The 27,027-nt window shown below is 36.6% G+C and overlaps 1 protein-coding gene across 4 annotated transcripts in view; it reads left to right on the top strand.

The window, feature by feature from the left end:
• The window catches only part of LOC133834980 (CUGBP Elav-like family member 2), a 63,999-nt gene extending 37,898 nt beyond the window's left edge, over positions 1-26,101 (top strand). For 2 of the 4 annotated variants that reach the window (XM_062264794.1, XM_062264797.1), the window contains 5 exons: positions 12,691-12,869; positions 17,177-17,705; positions 22,326-23,012; positions 25,350-25,511; positions 25,618-26,101. In XM_062264794.1, the coding sequence (XP_062120778.1) occupies positions 12,691-12,869; positions 17,177-17,705; positions 22,326-23,012; positions 25,350-25,511; positions 25,618-25,889 (1,829 nt within the window). In that variant the 3' untranslated portion in view covers positions 25,890-26,101. Of the gene's footprint in view, positions 1-12,690; positions 12,870-17,176; positions 17,706-22,325; positions 23,013-25,349; positions 25,512-25,617 lie in introns of those variants that run through there. The other 2 variants (XM_062264795.1, XM_062264796.1) reach the window with 2 other exon arrangements.
• The last annotated feature ends 926 nt before the right edge of the window (positions 26,102-27,027 follow it).

The following is a 27,027-nucleotide window of genomic DNA, read 5'->3' as shown; positions in this document are numbered from 1 at the left end:
GAGACAGCTGAGAGGTGGAGAGCGAGGTGAATAGGCGGGAATTGGTCGGTGCTTGATCGAGAATGTGCGTCCCATAAGAATGAAATTAAATTCTGTCGCGACAATACAACATGCGGAATACGTAATCAATTGTCGACATCGATACAAATACAAATACAGAGACGAGCTGATAAATACACAACAATATACAATACACGCTCATGTATATAAAGTGCGACGCACACACATGGCTGCCAAATGAAACTTTAGATGTATCTGCAGCCAGAGCTCTGTATCTAAAGCAGTAGCTATAACCGTAGTTTGAACTGTAGCGATAGCTGCATCGAACCTAGAGCTGCAAAAGTGACGTGACACGAGTGTCATTATTTATTAGTTTATTATTAGTTAATTTTACTAAAATATAGTAAGCAAAGAATATAGTTATTAATAAACTTAACTTTTGCAACTTTCATTTATTTCCTTCATTCTCAATAACTCGTGCCTATCGCACTCATGGTACCATCACTAAGCAGCCTGTATGTCATGCATATATTTACACTGTCATTGTACATCGCATACAAAATCCGAAGAACAAAGTAAAGTACAAAATACTTTTTGAACTTTGACATGAGGGAAAGAAGCAGCAGCAGCAACAGAAGCAGCGACAAACGAAAACAATTCATGCACATTTATTGCCTATTTATCTGAGACTCTCCTCTTGATGTGCACGAGTATTTTGATAAGTGTGCGTCTGTTTCCGCATAACAGCAAATAACAACAAGTCGAAAACACTTTGAATTTTGCATATGCAAAAGCTAAAGCAATAGACCAAAGTCTTTCTGGCGTTTGACAGTGAAAGCAAACGCTTAAGGAATACCTTCTTAACTTAATTTAAAGTATAGATATGGGGATATGGTGAGACACTATTTGCGGTGATAAAACATAAACTGAAATAACTTTAAAAATAAGTCGAGGTTCTTATAGTTCTGGATTAGCACCATTTTTGAACGAATTGATTCATTATTGAAATTGTCTTATAACCGAAAATTATTCCAAAATCATTCGCAGTTCTAATTAAACTGCTAATCAAAAGCTATAAGATTAATCTTAATTCACTTTACAGAGGAAAATTCTTTGGGATTTTCATTGAGCTATACTCAAAATTGTTTTCAGTTTGTTTGAGTACAACAATCCCACAAACACTAATAAAAGATCTTAAATTCAGCATTAAAAGCTAAGGACGAAAATTGAACTTTGAACAAAAATAATGGATGTGGAAACAATTTCCTTAAGGCATACACAATCAGGTGAACTTAATGATTAGCAGTTACTTACCATGTCAGTCGCTTGCAGTTCGAAAAGATTATAGGCAGTGATAACTTGAATCCATATGTTGACCGGATGTGAATTTCATTTAAATATGTAATTAACCTGCAAATATTGAGTAATAAACATTTCAGTTTTCTTATACTAAAGAAGATTATATGACTGATAAATCTACATTCATATTATAGGAAACCCAACTGCATCTCAGCTTATATTAAGCAGTTATTGCAATGCATAATTGTTTAGGAAATTGCCAAGATGCGCTTGTGGAGCAGATTAATTGAAAGCAGCTCTTGTGGTTCAAGTGCAATTGCGCATTGTGAATATGCTTTGCACTGCCCGCTAAATACAATTAGCGTTAATAAAAGCGAATAGCAAGTACACACAGTTGCCAAGAGCTGTGAAAAAATCATTTAAATCAGCTGGCAAACCTTCAAACTAGTCAAAAAAATAAAGTAGAAACGGCAACAGAAATGTAACTGCTCGCTGCATGAAAGTTGACCGGACGGCGACAGTCAAAAGCAATTGAAGGAGGCAGGGTAAGTGGGAAGAGAACGAGGCTGGAAGTATTGCCAGAGCCAACAAGCAGCACGTTTCGATTACGTTGGCAACACTTCCGGGCCGCGAGCGCCACAATTTCCGCAGCACTTTGTGTAGAAGTCTAGGCAAACTGCCAGAAGTCGAAATGCTGAAATTGGGGGCAGGATCTGATGCTGCTCATTTTAGCATTTTAGCTTGAAGGGTTCATTTGTGTGTAATATGTGTGTGCAATATATAGTACATATAGTATACGCTATGTGTATATATTTTTGTATAGCGTTGACCACAACGTTGCTTTGACTTTGGCTCATTCAATTACCGCTGCCCGTCAGCTATTCCTATTCTAATGTCAATCCCCCCCCCGTCCTCCTCCCTGCCACTCAGCACGTCTCCGCCATTTGATTTTGTCGAGTGCTCAGCTGGCACATTGCCCTAAGCTCAAGATGAGATACACTCTGATTATTCGCCGTATGCAATGCATATGCTGGGCAACTGTTTCCAAACGCCGCCTCTTCAATGCAAGTCTTTTATTATAATTTCGCTATAGTATATCGCTTTTTCTCTCTATATTTATATTTTTTTCTAGAGTCAAGTACTTGGAATTCGTTGAAATGTATTTTTTTTTTTTCTTCTGTTCATTCCTCTATTGTATCTCAAGTGCCTTCAAGTTGAAGCATTCAATTCAGAAACTACTTCATAACTTAACTGTATTTCACCAAGTATTTCTATATATAAATGCTATATCAAAATGTTGCTTTTACTTTACTGCATTCTGGTCAAAAAAGCCATTAATACTTGGCATAATTAATAAATTAATTCGAATGGAAATTAAGACGTTAGATCCCAATTGAAATGCAAAACATTTTGCACACAAATTATTTTGCTCACTTGACTGCCTAAGCATCTCTCGCTCCAAAATTGTGCAATTCATTATGCGAATGCATTTTGACAGAATGAAACTGCAACTGCAACTTTAAGTTGCTTTTATGCTCCTCAAAGTGGCAATCCTCGATGTTGTGTTCGAATTATGTATTTAACATTGAGGTTATTCTAAAATGCCACACGCATGAGTTTCACACACGTTTCAAACGCAGATATTCCGAGTTATTTTCCCAGCGGCATTCCAAAATCATATTGTACATAAACATTCGCAAACATTTGATGTCCAGCATTTTATTGCAATTGAAATGCATCAGTTTTGTTTGTGATCCGTTTCAGCATTTTGACTTTGTTAATTCTATTTATAGCATTTTCGTCAGATATTTTCTATTGTTGCAAAAACATTCCAAGGGAATTTCCATTATTTTTCTAACATTATAAATCTGATTGGTTGCGATCAGACACAAATTGTAAAAGTTATTTATGAAATACTTTTTGTATTAGCAAAACGCCTACTTTGTTAGGCTCTTAGTTGCCTTGGCTGACAACAAATTCATAATTTCTTATTTATAATGCAGTCTCGTATCTTATAGATACATTTAATGACAACTCTCTTTGCGATTATTTGACTCTTGCATTGTTCATGACGTTGTTTGCTCTTGCTTCAACCTGAAACTGGTTGTGTGACGCACGTGCTGCTGCCTCTTGCTGCTGATGTTGCCTCTTCTCGGCTGCCAAGTGAAACAATAAACGTAGCTCATGACGGCATAAGATACATTTGCTTGTTACTTGACGTCGCCAAAGTATCTCATGTCGCTTCATATGCGACGCCACGCCACACCGAATGCTGCACATTTAATCTTGAGGTGTTCAGCATATTTGCGGCTTTTGGTGGCATCAACAGCAGCGTCACGTCAAAAACACTTTGATTGTCAGTCAGTTCGCCAGTCAGTCAGTCAGTCAGTCATTTTGTCTATACTATACATATCTCACTGAAGTCTCGCATACTTTACAGCTCCAAATTCTCAAACCTTGTCGCTGACAGTAGTAAAATATTTCACATATTTTTCTCTCTCTCTCTCTCTCTGTCTTCGTTCTCGGTTCGTCACTGTCTGCTTTGGTCTTCGTTTACCTTGTAACTTTTGCTTTATACTTTATGATGCGCTGCTTTTTGATTTGCCTCAAAATTATTCGCCATGCGCTTTGCATAACAATCAGCAGGGATCCTCATATATATATACTATATTATAAAGTCACTGAGCAAAGCAAAATAATAAAACAGAGTGCGAGAAATAGTGAAGAAGAAAGAGAGAGAGAGAGTGAACAATTGCGGCACGCCAGGTGATTACTTTGTTGCCCTGCGGGGGCGCAAAAGAATTTAATATGCAACTTGCTTTTGATTGGAAGTTATGAAATTCAAATTATTATCAGGTCAAAGTCAATTTGACAATAGATGATTTTATTCCTTCGCGATGCATTTTCGTGCAGTTAGAAGTTAAACTTTGCTTTAATTTGAATTTGATAAAAGTCAAATAAATAAATGTTAATAGAAGCATCTTTAAAGCTTTAAGTTTAAAGCTTTTCTTCATTTGGCTTTAATTTGTCAATAATAACAAGTAAGAAAGCTCAAGTGGGCTCGATTATGAGATACCCGCTACCCATTTTATATAAAAGTTAGACAATGCTGTATTATTCTTAAAATATATCGTATAATGCACCAAAAATATTAAAATATACCATAGGTTATGCTTGGTATATTGAGTAGTACTATATCAATATACTCCATAGAGTATACAAATATCAAATTCTCAGTCAAAGCTACTAAAACCCACAGTCATACAAAAGAATTCCTTAAATAACTTCTACGTTTTTCATCTAATCGAAACCAAATTGAGTTGAGTTGATAAATTTATTTATATGCGTTTTAAACAAGATTATTTTCAAGCAACTACTTTTAAAATTTCATTTTTCATTTAATTTTAATTGTTTTAATCAAAAATATCTTTAAGCAACCAGTTTTAGGACCTTCGCATTAATTCCATTTAATCTCTAATCTCTAAAATTTTCCATTTTCAGACTCTCGTAATACGCTTTCTCTCTCTCTATTTGTTCAAGCAAATCACTGCGTTAGGCACAATTTGCTTGGCAGCGGCGCCACTAAGCCGCATGCAACACGCGGCATGTAAAGTTTCAATTAAAATGCTGCATAAAACATTTGCTGTAGCTCTTGGCTGAAGGATGCAATTTGCATGATACGATGCCGAGTCAAAACATTTGCCGTTTACCGTTTTCAATTATAACATAAACACTTGCCGCAAGACTCCCAAAATAGAGCGCAGCCTCTCATTGTCCTTGTTGTTGTTGCCAGAATTGTTGTTGCTGTTGCTGTTGTGGCACTGTTGCTGTTTCTGTTGTTTGCTGTTTGTTGTTCAGATTAAGCAAGCTCGGCAGACTTAATAAATGAAAATGCAATGCACATGTGAAGCCGCCATTTTGAAGTGCCGCATCTGCATGAGTGTGTTGCAAGTGGGTGTGTGTGTGTGTGTTGCAGGAGCAACTTTTCACATATTTGTATCTGTTTGTGTTGTTAAGTAGTTGCCTCAGCTGCATAAATATTTATTGCATATTTTGCAAATGAGTTGCCAAAAGTGTTGAACAACGCCGAACTGAAAACGAAGCGAAATTTTCCCAAAATGTTTTTACATTCATTTGAAACACTTAACACAGACATAATTGCAGCCAGTTTTGCATTTAATAGCTTAATTCGCATATTTCTTGCTTGCAGCCACAAAATCGATTGAGTGCTGTTTATGCGAAACATTTTCCAATTTTCGACAAATTGTATTACAAAATTGAGGCAAAATTTAAATGAGAATTCTATTTTACTTTGTTAAACTTAACAAACAATATTGTTTAAAAAGAAAGCTTTGTATTCTGACAATTAATAAGTGCCCAAGAGTTCTACCTCATTTCGGAGTTAAGATTAAATTGTAAATTGCTTTTTACGCAAAAAAAACTATTATTAATCCCGAATTCCAAAAACAATCTTTATAATTACTTTGTTATATTGAATTATTGACGTCATAACAAAAAAAGGAAGAGAGCTACAGTCGAATGAACATACCGCAAAAATACTAAAAATATTCCAAAGGCTATTTTAGGTATATTGATAAAGTACTGCATTCCAAATACACCAAAGAGTGCAAAATATCTCAAACTGTCAGCCAAAGCAACTTTTATATTATCAGCCGGACTTGGGTCGGAGATGCCTGTTATAAACATTTATTGGAGTCACAAGGTTATAATATCCTTCTACCCAATAGGTAGGGGCATAAAAAAGAAATAATATTTTTAAGGTTTATTTCTCATGATAAATTTTGGTGTTTTATTAGCAATGGCTGCTTCACTCTTTTGTTTACTTCTTTTATTTATTTAATAAAAGAATTAGTTGAATTCAAAGTTAGTACCTTAGCAATAAATTCAAACATAAAAAACACAAAACTCATCAACTAATAAGTTATGTGACTGCTTAAACCGAGTTGTAATGGAAAATATGACATTCAAGCCGCAAATTGAAATGGATTTTTAATAGAGTTTAAAGTCATAACCCAGTCGAAATTTCTTTAACCTATCAAAATGCAGTAAAACCAAGTCATCATAACACAAGCTCATACACAGCAAACATTCAAGCACACACTCAACTCTTCGTTGCTCATTTCTTATCTCTGGAGGCGCCTCCACATTTCAGCACTCTCTCTCTTGACTTTCCCGGGCTGGTGAAAGTTTATAGCCTACCCTTAGGGCCCGTTATACGCAACCAAACTTATTGCGGTGCAAAAATTTTATGTTTTAATACAATTAGGCACCCAGCCACGCCCATTTCTGTACGCCCCACGCCCCCTTTGCCAACGACACATTTTCGACATTTTTCAGGACTTTTTTTTTTTTTGTGCGTTCGCCGACAACATATTTGCATAATTATGCAATAATTGACAAGCGGAAAAAGGAAATTAAAACGGAATTTCAACTAATTTTGCATGGGCAACGTTGAAAAAAACGACTAAGAAAATGTGGGCAAGTCATTAAAAAAATGCGGAACTAAATTAAATAGTCGTCGTTAAATATTCTATTATATTGTTGTGGAATTTAAAATAAAAAAAGAATGTAAGAATGGCATTTAATGAAGGCATGTAAATAACGTTTTAAATATTTTTTAAATTTGCTGACAAATTTAATGAAATAAATACATATTTAAAAGGCATTACAAATTCATTGTTCTGCCTGCAAAATATAAATCCATGAAAACCACATTCGTGTAGCATTTATTAGTAAAGGGCAAAAGCATCGAATCACAATTGGAGGCAAAGCCATTAGCTGCTTGTTCACATCTGTTTTTACACATGTATTGCTTTGCAGCTTGCTCTACCGAAAACGCCTGCGGCCATGCTTTAAATAATGTTGCAAGCTGTTACAGCTTCTTCCTCCTCCCTCTCTCCCTCTCTGTTCCTCCCAGAAACAATTGGCCAGATAGTCAGCACGTATGTGTGTATGTGAGTGTGTGTTTTACTGGTGTGTTTAACAACTGCTTGCAATTCGCATATATAAGTTTACATATTTATCTCAATCTTTCGCACTCTCTCTCTCTCTTTCTATCTATCTGCATAACAAAGCATTTGATTGCAGCACGCATTAGGAACTATTTTACAGCAATCTTCTATAACTCTCTCTATAAGTTCTTACACACACACTCACACACACGCACACATATTTATGCAAATCTGAAGCACTTCAGGCGTATTGCGTTCCACTTACAAGTTTTTGCGCCTCGCCTCGAAACTATGAATGCAATTGTCCTGGTTAATGCATTGACTTTTGTTATGCTAACACACTAACGAAGATGGGTTGTAATCTTACAGAATTTATGTTAACTATAGAAGGAATTAATCAAATTAGAATATAGTGATAAATTCTTATTTCAATGCTATTGAAACTTATGCTGATTTTGGGTTGAATTTTAAAAAATGGAGTAGATATAAACTATCAATTAGCCATCTATTATTTATCATTATTTTAGTCGGAATATTCACGTATTTCGTCATGGTATTATGGATTTCATTTATGAAGGGGAAATATTACATATATATATTTATAAAAACAACCATTTGATAGTACTAAAAAGTTTCTAAAGAGCTCGTCTCTTCATATCAAATAATGTACAACTAATTACTATTGAAATGTTAGTGATTGTGTAATAATTTCAAGAAAATATTGTTGTAATAATAATAATAATAAATAGAAATAATCTATATGTCAAATTGTTCTACAGAAATACTTTAAACAAAACAACCATCTTCTATCAAACAATTTGAATTACAATTATTAGTGTTGAAATGATTATCACTAACGTATTTCTAAAGCTTCGAATCTCTTCTTATTCGGATGTTTCAATAGAAGAACTATTTGGGTCTATAATTATGGATTGTACAGAGAATATTAATCGATTCATCTTTCTGTTAATACTATAAATTATTCTATAGTACTGAGCAGTCTCTCTTTTTATCGAAACTATTGAAATCAGTCAATAGAGTATTCCGTATTCAATATAATTGTGAATTTCTCACCTGCTGCAGTTGTTGTTGTTGAATGTTTGCAATTTCCATAGCATACTTAAGTGCGTATCATTGTGAGTGCTTCACTGATAGAGACAGCGAGAGTATGCCTTGCATTTTCCTGAGCTTAGCTTGTAAATATTTGCAGAGGGCTTAATTTGTTTATGCATGGCAAACAAATTGTTGGAATAATTAAAATTCCATTTTGCCGCAACGCAACGCCAGAGATCTTTAAAGACATTTTTCGAGCCCAAAGGGAAAATGGAAATGGAATTCATATTTAATTGCCTTCGTACATTGAATTCAAGCTGTTGGAATCGGCATGCATGAGTTCACTTTCATACAGATAGTAAATGACAAGCTGCAAAAGTGCAATGAAAAGAAGAAATAAAAGATAAAAAATCAGCAAAAGATGAGATAAAAAAAAATATTGTGCACATGACAAACTTTTTGCCTGTGGCAGCGAGCAACACATTTTCGGGGCACACAAAACTTGATGTCTCAAGTGTGAAGCGAAGAAAGATATGAGGACGAGAACGAGGATGAAGACAACACATAAGTGCAGTTTTCCGGCTTTGAATGTGCACATAAATCTTAAGACAGTTAACGACATCATATGGCAAGGCTGTGTGTGTGGTGTGTGGCAAGGATGAACTTATGGTACGTTTGCGTTCTTGCCCCCAAAAATTATATGCCGCGTGAAGCCTGTGAACTTTATGCGCATTTCATTCTCTGCATAATTGCAAGCGCGAGACCGAGTGAGAAGAGATGGTTGTAAGATGCAACTATGAGGACGAACTGTGTGCGCCACCAGTTGAGGAAACCAATTTGTGGTAATTGTCGTGAAATTGCAATTTCTGCAACTGTAATGGGCGGCAAGCAGCCAGCCAGCAAGCAGAGATAGAGATACGAGGGCCAAAAGGAAGAGCGTGACTTGGTTAAATGAGGTTCCTCGGTTAAGGAGAAAGTGCAGTGCGAGTTGGTATTGTGCGGGTCTCGTCTGATATGATAAAGTGGACGTAAAAGTAAATGAATGAGTCGAGTCATTGGTGCATTAATGATGCACACGAGAGTGTCAAGTTGCATGCTGCATGAAATATCTCTCAGCATTTTCATGAACTTAATTTAAGTACAAGTATCGACAAAGGGGTTATAAACTATTCCAATGGCCAAATATCGTTACCATATTTCTTCCCCCTTCCTTCTTTATTTTTTGGTTTTTGTGAGAACTCAATTTACGACACGTCAGATACATGTGTATAAGGGCTAGATACGAACTATAAGATACGAGCATTACTAGAAGCGAAGATAGTTGCAGATACTCGAAGCAGCAGCACATTACTTAGCTTCACTTTGGCTCGGCTTTATCGCTGCAAAATCACGTGCGCATAAAACTTTCCAATCAGCGGCGCTCTGCCAGCTACAAAAGTGGTGCTTAACAAGCTCTCAGCATCAGTTTGAAGTAGCAGTCGATGCTGCTGCTCCACCTGTCTCTCTGAGTCAGTTGCAATAAGTTTTTTGTCATACTTTCGTTATCATCGTCGTCGTCGTCGTCGTCGTCGTTACTTTTTGCAACTTGAAATGGCAAATCCATACAATAAATATATAAAATGTTACTTTCTGTGTCACACCTGAACTAACCTCAAATAAATTTTCACACATGTGTCAGCCAGGTGCTAGAGCAAACAAAAGAATGAACGCACAACTCTCTCAACGCCATACATCTATATCTATCCATACACCAACCAATACACATACATGTATATATTTAGCACACGAGTGTGGAAAAACTTTCGAGCTCGATAAGACCAACGGGCAGGCTGAAGCTCTAGCTGCTTCTCCTCCTGTATCTGCAGCTGAGCACTCTCTTTCTCTCTGGCCCCCAATCTCGAAGACAAAAAGAAACCTTCGCCTTACATTGCGAATGCAACAATTTCCAATCACTTCCGTTGCAGCGACACAATTTTCTATATTTATACTTTACGACAGCAAACTGAAGTAGGGTATAGAACAATGAAAAGCTTTGTTATCTCAAACGAAAACTTACATACACTTCCATAGTGTGAAACTGAATTTTTATAGTTTGAAAACAAACACAAGCTAGAGAATTTAGAGAGTAATGAAAAGATAAAATCTGAATAAAACAAACAAAAATGTGTTCTTCACAAAAAATGTAAAATTTGTTCAAGATTTTAAAAATAAAAGAAAATATACATTACATTTAAAAAAAAAATTATTTTTTCTATATTCTCATCATAAAATAATAATACTAATAATATTTTAGGGTAGATTCAAACATTTCTGTAATTTAGGCTTGCAAACATCCACACAAAGTTAAAACACTTCATTCACGTAGTGCACCAAAAAGTGGTTTGAATGCACGCTTAGTTTGTTTTTTAAAGGAATTGGGAAACGGCATCCTTTTTACCCATTTTCGTAGCGACACCAAGTTGCATATTGTACGTGCATGTGTGTGTGTGTGTCTCTGTGTGAATTTTGTCTATGCTACGGAAACTTTGGGGGCTTCTCTAAAGTGTTGCAAAATGAAAAGTTTTCATGCGCTTTGTTGTTGCAATGATTCGATTTGTTGCGATTGCGTTTTTAGTCTTTTGCATGTGCGCTCAAAGTTTCGAGCCAACAACAAGCAGCAGAACAACGAGTGGCATCGAGCACTTGGGGAAAAAAGGGTTAAGGAAGAAGCTGCGTATGCGTTTTGTTCTGGGCCAAGATAAAGCATGCAATTGCCATGCAAAAACTTTGCCCCGCACACACAAACACACATATACTCTACTCTACTTTGGGCTCTTGGGGCAGCAGCAGCAGCAGCAGCACCATGTGAGCTTTTGAAACTTGGATTTATTGTTGCAGTTTAAAGTTAGCATTTCCGTCAGTTGCTAGCTGCCATTTACAGTTGCCACTTGGCATGCTTCTTGCCAGTTTTGCCAGTTGCCAGTTGCCAGCAGCAGCTGTTTGTCAATTGGCCAGAAAATGACTTTCAAACTGCTAACAAAGTTGACTTCTGATTAATTATGGCTGATAAATTACCCAGATATCACTCATACGCCCCACTGGTTAAATCAGTTACACTTAATACTTGAGGGTGCCATAAAAATAGATGCTTCTAGCACCAAAAACATAGAAATCACACTATACTCATGTACACTATGTTCATGTTTACTTAAGACTCTTTGGGGAGTGCATAAAAATGTTGATTTTGTAAATATTTAACACATGTCGACAGCAGTTAATGCAATGTGCTTTTGAAAGCTGCTGCCAAATACAGCTAAGACTCTGCTAAAACTGTGAAAAGCTATTGCTAATCGCTCAAAACAGCTTCATGGCAAATTGTTTTAGTTATTTAGTTCTTAAAGCTTACAACGAACGTTAATAAACACCTTAAGAAGCTTAGAAGCAATTTAGCTTAGTTTTTATTATTGGGTTCGTTATTTTATTTAATGAACAAAAATTAAATATTTATTTGATATTGTTGGTAGTTTAGAATAAAATCCTAATATAAAAAGTTCAGACAAAAAAGACTAAAATATTATCTTATTCAACAGGGGGATTTATTCATCCTTCTTTTCTAATATTAGTATATTTAATATACTAACTTATATACACTTCCAAAAGTAAATCGAAAAATATAAACCTAATCAACGTGTCAATTATTCCGCAATTGAAATAAATACCAAGTTAGAAATTTCTTTCAAGTATTAGTATTTTTAATATACTATATAGCTCTAAAATTCGCTGGCAGCAATCAAATAATATTCATCTTTTCTGTGAATAAATTTCTCAAAAAAGTTCAGTATATTTTTTGCATTTAGTATATTTTTTATAATATGTTTACTCTCACTCAAACAACAACATAAATTATGTAGCACAGCTTTTAATGCTTCTTTTATGTTGCACATTTCGCTCGTTCTGAGGTCGACAAGCTGCCAATTCCTCAGTCAGTCAACCAACCAGTTGTATCAACATTTATGTGCCATGCTCCCTTACACACACACACTCACATAATTATGAGCATAGTTACAACTGTAGTGCCAGCTCATTAAGTTGTACTGGCAAAAACAAAAACACAAAAAAACAACAACAACAAAATGTAAACGTAAGCAGAACAATAAAAATTGTCGCCATGTTGTTTGGCTTTGTAAGTTCGTAAAACATTTTCCCACAGCCTCACGCATTTCGTAATTATTGTTTGTTGTTGTTCTACTTGTTTCTCTACTTGAGTTTTTTATTTTATATATACATATATATCGTATACTATATAGTATGTAACATAATTTGCGAATAAATGTTTGCAAACAATTTCATAAAAAATAAAACTTTTTGTATTGTGTTGCATTTTCAGAGCGTAAACTTTTCGTTGGCATGTTGAATAAAAAATACACGGAGGCCGATGTGAGGCAACTATTCACGGGCCACGGCACCATCGAGGAGTGCACCGTGCTGCGGGATCAGGTTGGCCAAAGCAAGGGCTGTGCCTTCGTCACATTCGCAACCAAACAGAATGCCATCGGGGCGATCAAGGTGAGTGGAATGAAGGCGGCACCATTTCAATTGATATTACTCCCAGATCCTGGGCATTTTAATGTGTTTCATTTTAAAGGCTTTAAAGGTGTCATTGTTTCGCTTCCCATATGGAAGTATTGGGTTTACATGCGTGTGTCTGAGTATCTGCGTTGCCCGCGTCGCAAAACTGTCGCAATGATTAATTGCTGTGGTAGCAAGAGTCGCGCATATAACACACGACACTCGCATGAACACTGTGAATAATGCCTTTAAATAAGATACCCTATAGAATTGTCGAAATATAGATTTCAGAAAACTATACTACGGCTAATAGCAAATGGATATATACTCAAATTCAGAAACATTGCAATTTAAATACCATACAAAGTTAATATTAGAAGATGTACAACTTTTTATACTGACTGAGTGACTTGCTGACTGACTGAACTGTCAAAGCACAACCTAAACGTTAAGAGTTAGGAGGGTGAAGTTGTTGACCTATGTAAATTAAGCACTTTCATTTCCCCACTTAATTTTTAGTTTTTTAATTTCTGCATAACTAGCATAAAATGCCTTGTATATGTGAAATTTTTTTTAAAAATTGTTCATCAAAGGAGAGAGAGGCTGCGTATCATTTATATTTTAATTTATGTTGGAAATGTTAGGTCTTTTAAAAATCTGGTGATGGTATGTATAATGAAGAATAAGTAATATGTAGTTAAAAAACACAATGTGTTCAATTTAGTACTATCAAATTTATACAATATCAGAAATAAAAAATAGAATGTCCCCATAATTTATCAGACACAATTCCCTAACGCAATTCACAGGGTATACAGCAACAGGAAGTAGAAATGCAAGCAAGACGCCGCCGCTGGCAGCGGAAGAAGTCAACGGCAATGCTTTTCAGTAGCAGAGAGCAGACCAGAGCAGATTCCATAGAGTAAAACCCATTTCCAAACCTGCTACGGTCACACACACACACACACATGCAGACAATCACACACACACACACATATGCCAACACTAATGCAAGTTTTGTGCCGGAAACAGGCAAAATTACAAACTTCCGACAGGCAAACACAAACACATGTAAAGCACACACCAAAAGCAAGTGGGAAATGAGAAGCAAGGAGAGGAGTCCACTAAAGAACGGGGGAACGAGAACAGGGAAGAGGGCAGGGGAAGAGGATGTGGGCGACTCCAACATGTTGTCTCTGTGTCTGTACATTGCACATAATTTGTCGCCTTTTGCAAGATGAATGTGTTGCGGGCGAGCTGCATTATACCCACACACATACAAAGCACACATACATATGTTGTATACATACATATAAATAAATACATAGTGAATATGTGTGTGTGTGTGTGGGTGATGTGCAATTTTAATGCATTTGAAGTCAAATTACTGAATGCCAAGCACGCACCAAGCCAACGCAATGAGTTGGCTCGCCTCGACCAAATGATTTGGCAAGTAACTAAGCTTTGTTTGAAAAAGAAATGGGTGAAGCAGAGGGGGAGACGTGTGGGCGGAGAGAAACTGCAAGTCATTGCAGTCCATTGACGCCTGAAAGTATGCAATGCCTGGGCTAAAAGAACGAAACGCATTTAATATTAATGTGCCATGTTTATAACCCCGACAATTTATTTTACCAGGCAAAAACACGCCCACACAGCGCATCCAACTGTTTGTTTAACGGACTTTCAGCTTCTTCTTGTTTGTGAATTTACGCTGGAATGCCTGGTAAATGTGAAGAGCAAACGATGATAATATTTTTCAGTACATGCAGATTTCTTTAGCGCTCGTCTCGCTAATTTGTCAAGTGCTGTGCAAGTTTTTTTGGGTTTAAGTCTGGTCGCGTTGATGGCCACGTCGTTTAACTTGTTTTTACAGCTACACAAACACAGTGAGCGAGTTGAGGAAGATGCGAAATTTAAAGGCAACAATTAAGGGTAAAATATAAATGAAATCATTACAAAAGAATAAAGTTTTTAAATAGTATGTTAAAGTAAATGTGGGAACAATAAAACTAGATTCAGCTTTAAATTATTTCGATCAATTTAATTTAAATATCAACACTTCTAGGCATTGAAAACAAATCTCTGAAGATGAACATATAGTTTATTATATCAAAGAGAATGGACATTAATCTGTTCTAAGCAAACAAATTAAATGCAATTTTTTTGGAAAAAAACAAACATTTCAATTGAAATCTCAACTAAACCTTGTAATCAATTTTCTTTTCTATATATTTACGTTTTAAACCAAAACATTTAAGTCTTTTCTTAGTCAGGATTGACAATTATTCTATGAAAGTCAACCAATATTTACATACATAAACTGTTCTCTGCTTCCTTTTCTAATATTCATCATAATATCCAGCTTATAAGTCCACTTATTTTCTTAAGATAAACATCGGCCGCTCAACTGCTGACTTTCTTTCTTTATGTTGGCATTTCAACTAAGCGTACAACAGCAACTTTGGTGACCTGTTTAAAAACTCGGAAATTTGCCTAATTACTTTGTTGCCAGCAGCAGCAGGAACAGTCGACGGCAACGACAACGACAACCACAGCAACGGCAACAGCAACAATAACAGCAGCTACAGCAGCAGCCGGTCATAAAAGTCGCGCCACAGCCGCAAGAATTATAGTCAATGTAATTAAAGAGCACTTCTGTTCTGTACTGTTTTGCTCTGCTCTGGCTGCCAGGACACAAGCAACACAAGCACCACAGCTCATTCTCTTGCTGCTCTCCATTCTGCTCCATTCTCCATTTTCTGGCCTGCAAACTGTGCCGGCCGCAATTCAGCCGGAAGTTGCCTCGGTCGCTCGTCGCCTGCTCTCAATGATAAAGTCTACATAAACCGGGAAATGACTAAAGTGGCTTGGGCCCATTCCGGCGATAGTTAGCTGAGTACGGAGATGGCAAGGCAACTGCATCTAATGCCCCGCTAAATGTCTGCTGCGCGCTCTTTTTTTTTGGCCTGGTGTATGTTTTAGTTTTCGCCCAGTCACAGAGACACAGTCAAGCCAGCCAGCCAGTCAGCCAGTCAGCCATTGAGCCATTTGTTTGTTTTGTTTTGGGCTTAGTAAAAGGTGTAAATTAAGTCGCTTAGGCAAAATGCGAAACCCGAGAGAAAGAGGCGCAACTTTCGCGGTTGAGGCAGCCGCTGCTGTCGGATGCTCTAGACAAACATTGGCTTTGTTCTTCTTCTTGTTATTGCCCGCGGTCTCAGCTTAAGTGCGCATCATTATTTTGATGTTGTAAGCCGCCGCCGCAGTGGCCATAAAACTTATCAAAACAGCTAAAGTTGGCTCTCGTAATGCCGAAGCGCGCTCTTGATGCCTCACTTGCCACACAGCACTCAAAACCAATAGCTCAGACCGCCCAATGCATTCATGCAACTCTCGAATGATTACAGACAGACAGTCAGACAGATTGGACATTGGTAATTGCAACCACAACACTTCCATAAAATTTTATGCAAGTCTGCCTTGGAAAGAGATGCGCGACAAGTGCGGCAATAAATTGATGGGGAATACAAGCTACAAGCTGTGACGAAATAGAACATTGCTGACATCACATTTGGAGATAGGCGTAAAAGGGCTTAGAACGAACTGCGATTGTTAAAGTTATTTGTTGTGAAATTCCATTAAAAAAAACAGAAATGATGCAGAATCTAGTGCAACAGTTTCAAATTTAAATGGAATGTTTAAATAATGATACAACTATGTGAATATAAATAAAATATGACGTTCCACCACAAAAGATATGTTAAACAGGTTTAGGTTTCAGAAGACATTAGAAGAATTTCTTAATATATAAATATCATAAAGAAAGATTAAAGATTTATCTATTTCTTCTCTTGCTCTAAATAAAAAATTCTTCATTATTTGATTGGAGGTACATTAATTTGAATTTAATAAAAACAGGAGTAAACAAAGCTTGAATTTAATGTATTAATAGTCATATTTACCTAACAAGATTAACTTCATTTACTTGACGAACTTTAAGTCTAATATGTATATGTATATAAAAATATGGTAAATATAAATTTTAAAAATTCACTTTTTATGTGTCTATAAGAAAATGCTGAGTAGTTCTTTTTAACTAGTAGTGAAATAAAATGAAAGAACATCACATAATATTTAAGAATATAAATGTTAATCATAGCGAAATCGAGCTAGTTTCAACTCTATATTTGCTCTGCTTACAATGTAGAATTCCAACTTAGCCTCAACACAATTGCAATCAATTACGCTTTGCAGTAAATAGCACCATTATTATTCAATTGTCTCTGCTCGTCTCCTTCTCGTTACAGGCCCTGCACCAGAGCCAAACAATGGAAGGCTGCTCGGCGCCCTTGGTCGTTAAATTCGCGGATACACAAAAGGAAAAGGATCAGAAGAAGATGCAACAGTTGCACGCCATCTGTGGCATCAATGCACTGACACAGACACCCAGTGGCGCTGCGGCAGCTGCCACAACGCCCACAGCCAATGCGGCAACGGCATTAATTGCCACAGCGCCAACAGCAACACGTCCCAATCCCTCAATGGCCGCCGCCTTGGCCGGAGTGCCCACAGTACAAAGCGCCGGCGGAGCGGGAGCACAGACCGCGACGCTAGTCACGGTGCCCACATCGGCAGCGCTAAGTGCAACATTGGCGCCCACGCTCCTCGGCAGCAGTCCGCATCATGCACAGACGCCGGGCGCAGCAGCGGCCGCAGCTGCAGCTGCATATCTCAGCGCGGATCCGACGGGCGGCTTGGGACCGGCGTCGGCGGCACATTTGCAGTTGTATCAGCATATGCAGGCCTATGGATTGCATCCGGCTTACCATCTGCAAGGTAAGTGCAGCAATTGCTAGGAACTACTTAGGTGATAAGCCAAACAGAAGAATTCCTACAGCTCTCAGTTAGTCATTTCCAACTCCTCCCTCAAAACCCCCCTTAAAGAAAAAAACTAAAGATAAAAAAATGAAGAAAAAAAACGTCCACAGTGTTTTTTTTCTCCCTGTATTCTTTGCGTATCGCTCTCTCTCTCTCTATGTACCTTTCTCGTTCTCTTACTTAACTATTTTATTTTTTTTGTTTATCACACATTTTGCTCGTTCTTGAAAAAGAAAAAAATCGTATTTTCCTCGTATTGTTCGTAATTTTCCGTGTTTATTGCGCGCACTTTGTGTTCCAAAAACTTGATTTGTGTCTTTTTTATTGTTATTTTCTTTGACTGCAACCCACAAAAACCCCAAAAAAAAAAAAAGAATTGTTGTTTAATTTAATTGCGTGTTTAGTTTTATCTATTCGTTATTCTCATCATTATTATTTATCTATCAATTTATCTGTTTTGTGCAATTTGTTGTTTCGATTGGAATTACAATTAGTTAAAGATTAGTTTACGTTGTGTGTGTGTTTGTTTTCCCCCGGTTGCTCTCTGTGTGGAACCCAAAGAGGAAATGAAAAAGGAAACCGTAGATAAAGCAAATGATTGGCAACGAATCCAGAAAGGCACTTTGAATGAGCTGCGTGAGTTATTTGGGGAATTAAATAGTTGAGGTATCGATTGCGTTTGTTGGTAAAACAATTAGCTAAGGGAACCAAAGAATTGGGATACATATCTGGTAATTTGATTACAAAAGTATAGTTTATATAAAAGAGAATCCCTTCAACTTTAGTTAGTACAACCAGCAGTTATCTTAGTTCAGGTTTAGTGAACTTTATTTTGTGTAACACCAAAAGATAAATGACTTTAAATATGTAACACGACTAAGCACCTGAACACAACAGCAGTTGTCATTTGTTGAGCATTTAAAAAAGTAAACAAGAATTAATGTAAAAGTTTCTTTACATTTTTCTTCCTTTTTTTTGTTGTCATCCTTGTTGTTCTCCCTAAAGTTGGCGTTGCTTCATTTATAACAACCGACCTCGGATGACACAAAGTCAGGGTGTCTAACAAAGACTTGAATAAAAAGGGAACAGTGAACAGTTAACAGTGCCTGCTGTCGGTATCTTCCCTTCAGTCATTTGCAAAAGCGACAACTGTCAAATAATTAATTTCAATTTAAGCAACCGAAATTTGCATAAATGTAGAACAGACAGAAAGCACAAGGAAATGAAATAAAACAATGAAAAGGGGGGAAAACAAAGTCGAGTGGGTTTTATTCAACTATTTCTCTCTTTTGCATGATGAATAAAACAAAAATTGTAATAGGATTAAAAGGTGGACAGGCTGGCTCAGGCAGGCTCATGACGAGGCCCAGGCGATGGCCAAGGCAATGCACAGATTTCGGACGAAAAGCACACACAGATACAGATACAGATACCATTACAGTTACACTTACAGTTAGAGCAAGAGTTACAGTTACAGCTGCCAGCAGACACACGTACGTGGCGTCAATGTGAACGTGTTGCATATGCAACGGCGCTTCATTAGAATGACCAACATGACACGCCCCCATCACACACACACACACACACACACACACACACACACACACACACCTTCGGCTTTCCCTCCACCTTTCCCCGACCAAAAGTACACATAGAGATAGCGCTCTGGGACACTGGAATCTGCCCCCCAACCGAGAATGTCTGGCCAGTCTCGACAACGTGAACATTTTGCGCATAACAAATCAAGCACAAGAGCTTGCAGAAAAAATCACAGACAGCCAAATGTTGAGCGACGCGTGATGTAATCGTAAAAAAAATAGTTAAGAGAAGCAACTTAGTTGGGCTTTGAAGACTTTGAAATGCTCTACTAGAATCAATATAGTATTTAATTTAAAAAAATGTAGAAAAAGTTGACAATATTGATCTCTTAACTCTACAACTATAATTCATTTATCATTTGTTCAACTACAATAAAGATTTCAAATTCTATAAACTAACGAAGTTGGGGATCAATAGATATAAACCTTCAAATTTGTGAAGCATTTTAAAGTTTGTTAAATAAAAATTACAGTTAAAATGTTAGTATAAATATTGAAGTCTTAAAGCTGCTCAAAATCTATTAAAAGCTCATAGTACTGTTTTGAGGATTTGTCATTAAAAGGAAAAAAATAAAATAGTAAATGCTTAAAATTATTGGTGGATTTCAAAATGTCTTGACAAAATATAAAACAAATTCACAATGTAATTCCAAAACAAAATTGATCAACATTAAGGCTTGAAAGCTGCTGAAAGCTCAATTTGAATCTAAATCTGATTATATTTATTTAGATTGGTCATAAGTGGAAAAAAACGAAATGTTTCAAAGTGTTAGAACACAAAGAAACAACAGAAATATGTATTTAAGACAAACTGGGATTCAAAGAAATTATTAACGAAAAAGCTTTAAAATTGTCGAAAGCTCATTGAGAAGCTATTGCTAATTATATTTGAAATTCAATAAAAATAGATAAAAATGCGTTACCAAGTTCATAGAACAGTCATTAGGCCTTCTCGCATTTACGGCATAGATTGATGGAGGGCGTGGAAGGGAAAACCAGGAACAGTAAACGACGGTAAGCGGTGACAGTAAGGGCAGATGGGCAGTTAGAGGCAACTTAGAGCGACGTATGCCACTTGAATAACAAATGACGTTTTTAAATGTCAGCAACGGACTCTGAACGAGTTTCTGAGAACCGTAGTCAGACTTGGAGCCCGCTTCACCTCTCTCCTTCTAACGCTTTTGGTTGAAGTCAAAACGCTGATGATGGTCAGCAAATGTATGGGACGTGCCTTTTATGGTGAGCGCACTAAAAACCGTTAAGTGTGCGACCTGTAAACGCTGCTGATTTAACCAATTTGCGACAAAGAGTGGAAAATAGAGAATAAATTTTTTGCGCTTTCTTCGTTAAGATGTTGCAAACGCAAAAGTGTAGGGCGTGGCTTGCACCCTTTGCTAATTATTTAATAGTTCAAGTCGCTTGCAGCATGTGAGGCATTTAAAAACGTTCCATATTTGTATGTGCGCTTGTTGCGCATGCAAAAACTTCCTTTTGGGCTGCCGCACACATGTCTGGCATTTTTTGTGTGTTGCCCTGCAATTTTTATAAGCCAAGCCAAAGGCCCTGAGGCAACAGCAGCAGCATCAGCATCAAAGCGGCAGGTCGAGTAAACCATAAGAAGAAAAGCAGAATACTAAAAATTGCAAAGAGGGTCCTCCTAATACCCAATAGCCCCAGGACTATGACAAGCAACGCTCTGGCATGTAAACAAATGCAGCAAGTAGAAAAAAAGGAAGAAGAAAAAAAAAAAGAAAAAGGGTGAAAAAAGAAAAGGTGAATCTACATAGCCGCAGGTGAGCGTACTTAAAGTTTTATTATGCCGACAAAGCCCCTTTGGGAGGGGGCGTGTCTCTCGTTTGATACTCTTTCTCTCTGTTGAAATAATGGCTTTTCTTGCAGTTAACTTACAGCTCATTCAAAGTGCAGATTGTCAAAAAGAAATAGCAGCAAAAACTACGTGTCTATGTTGTATGTGCTCATCTATTCGTAGGCATGCCACACACACACACACCCTCTCTCACACACACACACACATCTATATAAATATAACACACAATGCCTGACAGTTTAAATGTACGTGTTGCGATCTCTCTTACTCTCTCTCCACTCTCCACTCGACTCTATATATATATATATATTTGTCTACATATATTTGTTCAGGATTGTCTTCTCGTTTTGTGTAGCTGCTTGCCTAAATTAACTTAGTTAACAAATTCATTCATAATCTAAATCCAAATAGCAGCAACAAACAACAGCCCTCTAATTATATTGAATGCCAGCCACGCCTTTCATTTCAAGCTGCCTTTTATAGCGCCTTTGATTTAATTAAATTGAATTCGATTCTACTTATTTTTATATGTCTAACTGCATTTGAGATTGAATATATATATGTCTATGCGTTTTAATGTTTATATTTTATTATATATATTTTATTATTATTTATATTCATTCCTTTTTTATTTCCTTATTATTTCAAATTACTTTTTTGTTTTCTTTATTATTTCTCAAAATTGAATTGAAAATCATTTTCAAAATTTCCTCATTTTATTGTTTTGCTTTCTTCTTTATTTTGATCACACTTTATTTTATCTTTTCATTATTCGTTTGCTCTTTTATGTCTTTATTTTTTTTCTTTTTATTTTTTGTTATGATTTGTATGTTATCAATATTTACATGAATTTACATGAAACGAAAAAAAAATCGAAACAAAATTAATTTTTAATTTCTTGTAAATGTAAATAATCCAATTGGGTGTGTGTTTTCTTCTATGTTTTTTTATATATAAATATTCGTTGAACATTTTTTGGTATGTCTATGATTGACTCTGTGGTCATGTACAAAAAAACAATCAATCAATCAATCAATCAATCAAATCAATCAACCAACTCAACCAAAACCTTACAACCATAAAACCAAAACTCAAAACTGTACAAAAAAAAAAAAAAAAAAAAAAAAAAAAAAATATGGAAACTGAAATCAGGACTAAATTTCCACCCACCGGATAACAGTGCCCACCACAGCCAACTCGGCTCATCATCCGGCGCTGCCGGCAGCACACCAGCAACTCTATCGGCTGCCAACGCTGCAAGCGCCGCCGCAGCGGCAGCCGCAGCAGCAGCAGCAGCCGCTGTCACCGGGACAGCACCACCACCACCATCTCTCCCACTTGGCGTCGTCGGTCCATCATCCGCAACCACATCCGTCTACAGCGGCGGCGGCGGCAGCAGCGGCAGCGGCGGCCTCACTGCCGCCGGGCATGCTGCTGTCCCTGGACTGCTCACCAATGCATCCATGTCTATGCAGAATCTGGTAACACTGCTAAGCAACAACAACCCACACAACACAGCAAACAGCAACAACAGCAGCCTAAGTCACAGCCAACGTCAGCAACAGCAGCAGCAGCAGCAGCAACAACACCACAGCAATGGCAATCCGCCGCTTCTCAGCAACAGCAACATTACTAACAACAGCAGCAACCACAGCCACAACCTCAACACCAACAACAACAGCCAACAACGTCAGCTTCAAGCGAGCTATGCGACAAACGCTGGACAACTGGTCACGCATGCGCATCACACATTGAATTTGGCTCAGCTAATGGGCGTGGCACCGCCACCGCCTCCAACAGCAGCAGCAGCCAGTCAACAGCTCGCACTGAGCGCACTTTGTAAGTAACTACAAAAATAATTTACATATATATATATCGAAAATATATATAAATCTCTATTGGTATGTATGGAATATTTGTATGTGTGTGTGTGTCTCTAATTATTTTGCAGGTGTGAATGTGTCTCTTTCTGTGTGATTAACCACAAATTGTCTGCAATTATTTTTATCGTTTACTAATAAGTGAAAATACATCTTAAGACACACACTCACTCACTTCTACTCACAATCAAAAGCCGCCTGCATGCGCTTTGCCCTGCTCAGCAAAAATTCAAAATAATTTAATACTAAATAAGCTAACCGCTGAGTCTACACAAAACTCAAGTCCCCAAAAAAAAAAAAGAAATGCCCCCTATATTTCTCCCCCATAACAAGCAATATAAATTTAAGTAAAATTTTAGCATTTACATTTCCCAGTTTTATTTTTTTCACGAAATACGAAAGCAATCCTACTCTAATGCAGTTACTTTGCTTTCCCCCATCCGTTCCCCCTGGACACAGCCTATTGTTAATTAAAAACACATGTAGTCATATCTCTGTTGGCATTGGCCCTCTGGCAAATGTTTTCATGCTTTTATTTACCCCACACACACACTCTGTTAATAAAAAGCAAAAAAAAAATGAAATTTTTATTCAACAACAATAACTAAAATCGTGCAACAAAATGCAAATAAACGCAAAGAACACAAAAAATCAAATCAATGCCACAGCAGACAACAAAACAAATACTATACTATATATACATATGAAACTTCGTTGATTGTGTTTCGACACAAAATAAAAAAAGAGAAACAATAATAATAATAATAATAAAAAGAAAACAATTGGAGAGGAATCATTCATAAAGCACTGAAGATGCGATGCCCTATAAAATATTCTGCTATTCAATTGAACTCGTATAATGAATTAATTAACAAATTTACACCTCAAGTATAAGTAAATATTGTTAATATTACGTATACGTATTTTAATCAATCAAATCATTCCCCTACAAACACCATCACAAAATCTCTAAATCCTTTGCAAGTGTATTGCAAAATGACACTCCAGCATGTGCAAAGTTGCAATGTCAATGAAAGTCCTTTCAATTTGAAAACAAAATCCAAGCACAATTGTAATAAAAATAAACACAAAACATACGCTGAAATGAACATAAAGCCGTTGGCCTCGATCCCCTGACAATGGGTATTAAAAACACTTTCAGACTGCAAAAATATATGAAATTATTATCAAAATATTTGCAAAAGCTCAAGCCTTGCATGCCAGAGAGACTTAGTTTGCATACCAAAGGAATAATACGGCTCAACAGCAAAAACAATTCAGTTTGGTTTAACTTAAACATAAAAGTCTTAAAGTCTAAACGTATGTTAAGTATCAATTTTGAATGCTAAACGCATACGATTTAGTCTTCTGTAGATTCGGACTTAGTTGGGCTTTCAATTAGCATTTATCAAATTGGTCAAATGAATGCTGCAAGGCTTTCCGAAATTAATTTCTGTAAATTGTGCAACAAACTCAATAACATAAATGGCGCTGCACTAAAAAATGAACTTACAATTTTCATTTGCCGTTTGATAACAACGATGATGATGATGTTGATTGCGATTTTGTTTTTTGCGCATCTATGTACGTTGAGTGCACATAAAATTGCATGAAAATGCAAAACTTTCATTGCGTAATATGGACTCTCTTTTTCTTCTTTTGTAATATTTCCTGTTTTGGTATTGTTCTTTTTATATGTGTTAGCAACACGTATGTAAATAACAAAGAAAACAGGAGAAAACGTAATAAATTTTTAGTAGATTACAAAAATTCGTGTGTTGTGCACAAAGCAAACGTCAGAGAGCGAACACTGCAAGACTCGAGGCTCAATTAAAAAAAAGAAGAAGAGTAGAAAGCGCCCTGAAACAAAGGCTAACAAATTTTTTATGATGCACAAAAGGATATAAAATTTAATAATGTAAGGCCAACGCCAGCCGAATAAAAACCAAAAACAAAAAAACCAAGCGAAAGCACACAAAACAAAAGAAAGTCGTGGCCAAAAAAAAAAACATTTTTCTCATATGCGTTAACTCATCTCAGCGACGTGGCTCGCTTATTGTTCCCCAAATACGAGCGGGTGTTGTGTGTGCGTGTGTGTGTTTGTTTGTTTGTGTGTGTTTTTCACACCCAATTCCTGTGTTGCTGTCTTTTGTGTCTTTGTGCCTGCCATGTAATTTGTTTTATCCAAAAACTGCAGCTACTGTAAAACTTAAGCGCAAGAAGAGGAGAACAAGGCGAACTCTTAGAGTAATTTTTTTTATTTGGCATATTAAAATCGAAACATCTCGACTTTTAGGGCCCACCAATGCCGCCGATCCCTATGGAGCATCAGCACTGAGTGGCCTCACCAATGGAGCAGCAGCAGCCGCTGCAGCAGCCGCTTATGGAGCCGCACAACCGTTGAACGCCAGCGCCTTGCAGGCAGCAGCCGCCGGTGTGGCAGGAAAACAGATTGAAGGTGAGTAGAAACTGCATTGAACAAATTTTATTGCATACTTTTAGGCATGCATTTTAAATGAAAGCTAACCAATTGTCTCCATCTCTTTCTTTCTCTATTGGCACAGGTCCCGATGGCAGTAATCTGTTTATCTATCATCTACCTCAGGAATTCATTGACACCGATCTCGCATCAACATTTTTGCCCTTCGGCAATGTGCTGTCGGCCAAGGTGTTTATCGACAAGCAAACGAATCTATCGAAATGCTTTGGCTTTGTCTCCTACGATAATCCGCATTCGGCGAATGCAGCCATACAGGCGATGCATGGCTTTCAGATAGGCACAAAACGCTTGAAGGTGCAATTGAAACGTTCCAAGGATGCGGCCAAGCCGTACTGAAAGCACACAAGGCAACCATTTTGGGCGTTGCTCACACACAGACAGACAGACAGCATAGAAATACATTATATACTATATACTTATAGTTACAACATTGTGCCTTTTTAGCAAAAAGAAAGAGAAAGTTTTGAAACCAAAGGACCAATTAAACAAAAAAAATATACAACTAATGATAAGCACACACCAAAAAAAAAAAAAAAAAACAAACAAAATATGCATCGGATGCGGGGCAAAGAAAGGAAGAGTTGTTCTAATACGTGCACAAAATGAGGAAAACCCTAAAAAGAAAAATCACAAAAACAACAAACCAAAGAAGCAGCTTACAAGTTGCATCCTTGTTGTAATCACTTTTGCTGAACAATTTCTAGTGCGTTATTTTCATTCATTCAAGTGGTCGGCAAACAAAATAATTATGTTAATTAAAATATATTGAAACACAAACAAGAAAGAAACAAACTTAAACTGCAGCTGCGTTGTGGCGCCAAAGTATTTTCAAAGCCAAATAGTTAAGCAAACATAATCAATGGAAAATTTGTAATTGAGAAATCAAATAACACACAAAAATCAAATGTAGCAAATTAATTTATAGCTCTTAGTGCTCTAATATTTAATGTAAACAAAAACAAAAAACAAAACAACTATATACCATAATATTATGCATTAGTTTATGGCACAAAACATTCGAAATTCCGTTCGTAGCGAGCAAATTTTAATGAAAATGCTTGAAAAAGTCTGCTCTATTACTGCGCATCATACTATTTACTATATTAACAGATTGTTCACATAAAAATCAACCTAAACTAATCGAAAGAAACCTAGCAGCTAGCTTTAATTATTTCCCACAAATATTTCATTAAGATCGTTTTCTTCTTAAGCACAACACTATTATTGATTTCTTACATCATCCTTATTGCGGCATAATAAATATAATTAATATGATAATAGTTATAAACTATTTTGTTATGATGCAAATCGTTTCAAAGAAGTGTACTTAAATTCCCCATTTGAAAGCATATTAGAAATAATATTACAAACAAACAAACAAAGAAATATATTAATTATATAGAACTATAAATAAATGAAATGATCTAGAGTTGTCAGAGCTTTTTAGTGAGTACTTTAAATATATACAATGATA

This window comes from Drosophila sulfurigaster, chromosome 2L, assembly GCF_023558435.1.
Source record: "Drosophila sulfurigaster albostrigata strain 15112-1811.04 chromosome 2L, ASM2355843v2, whole genome shotgun sequence".
Taxonomy (NCBI): Eukaryota; Metazoa; Arthropoda; class Insecta; order Diptera; family Drosophilidae; genus Drosophila; species Drosophila sulfurigaster.
Note: the sequence above shows the minus strand (reverse complement) of the source record. Positions and strands in the feature narration are given on the sequence as shown.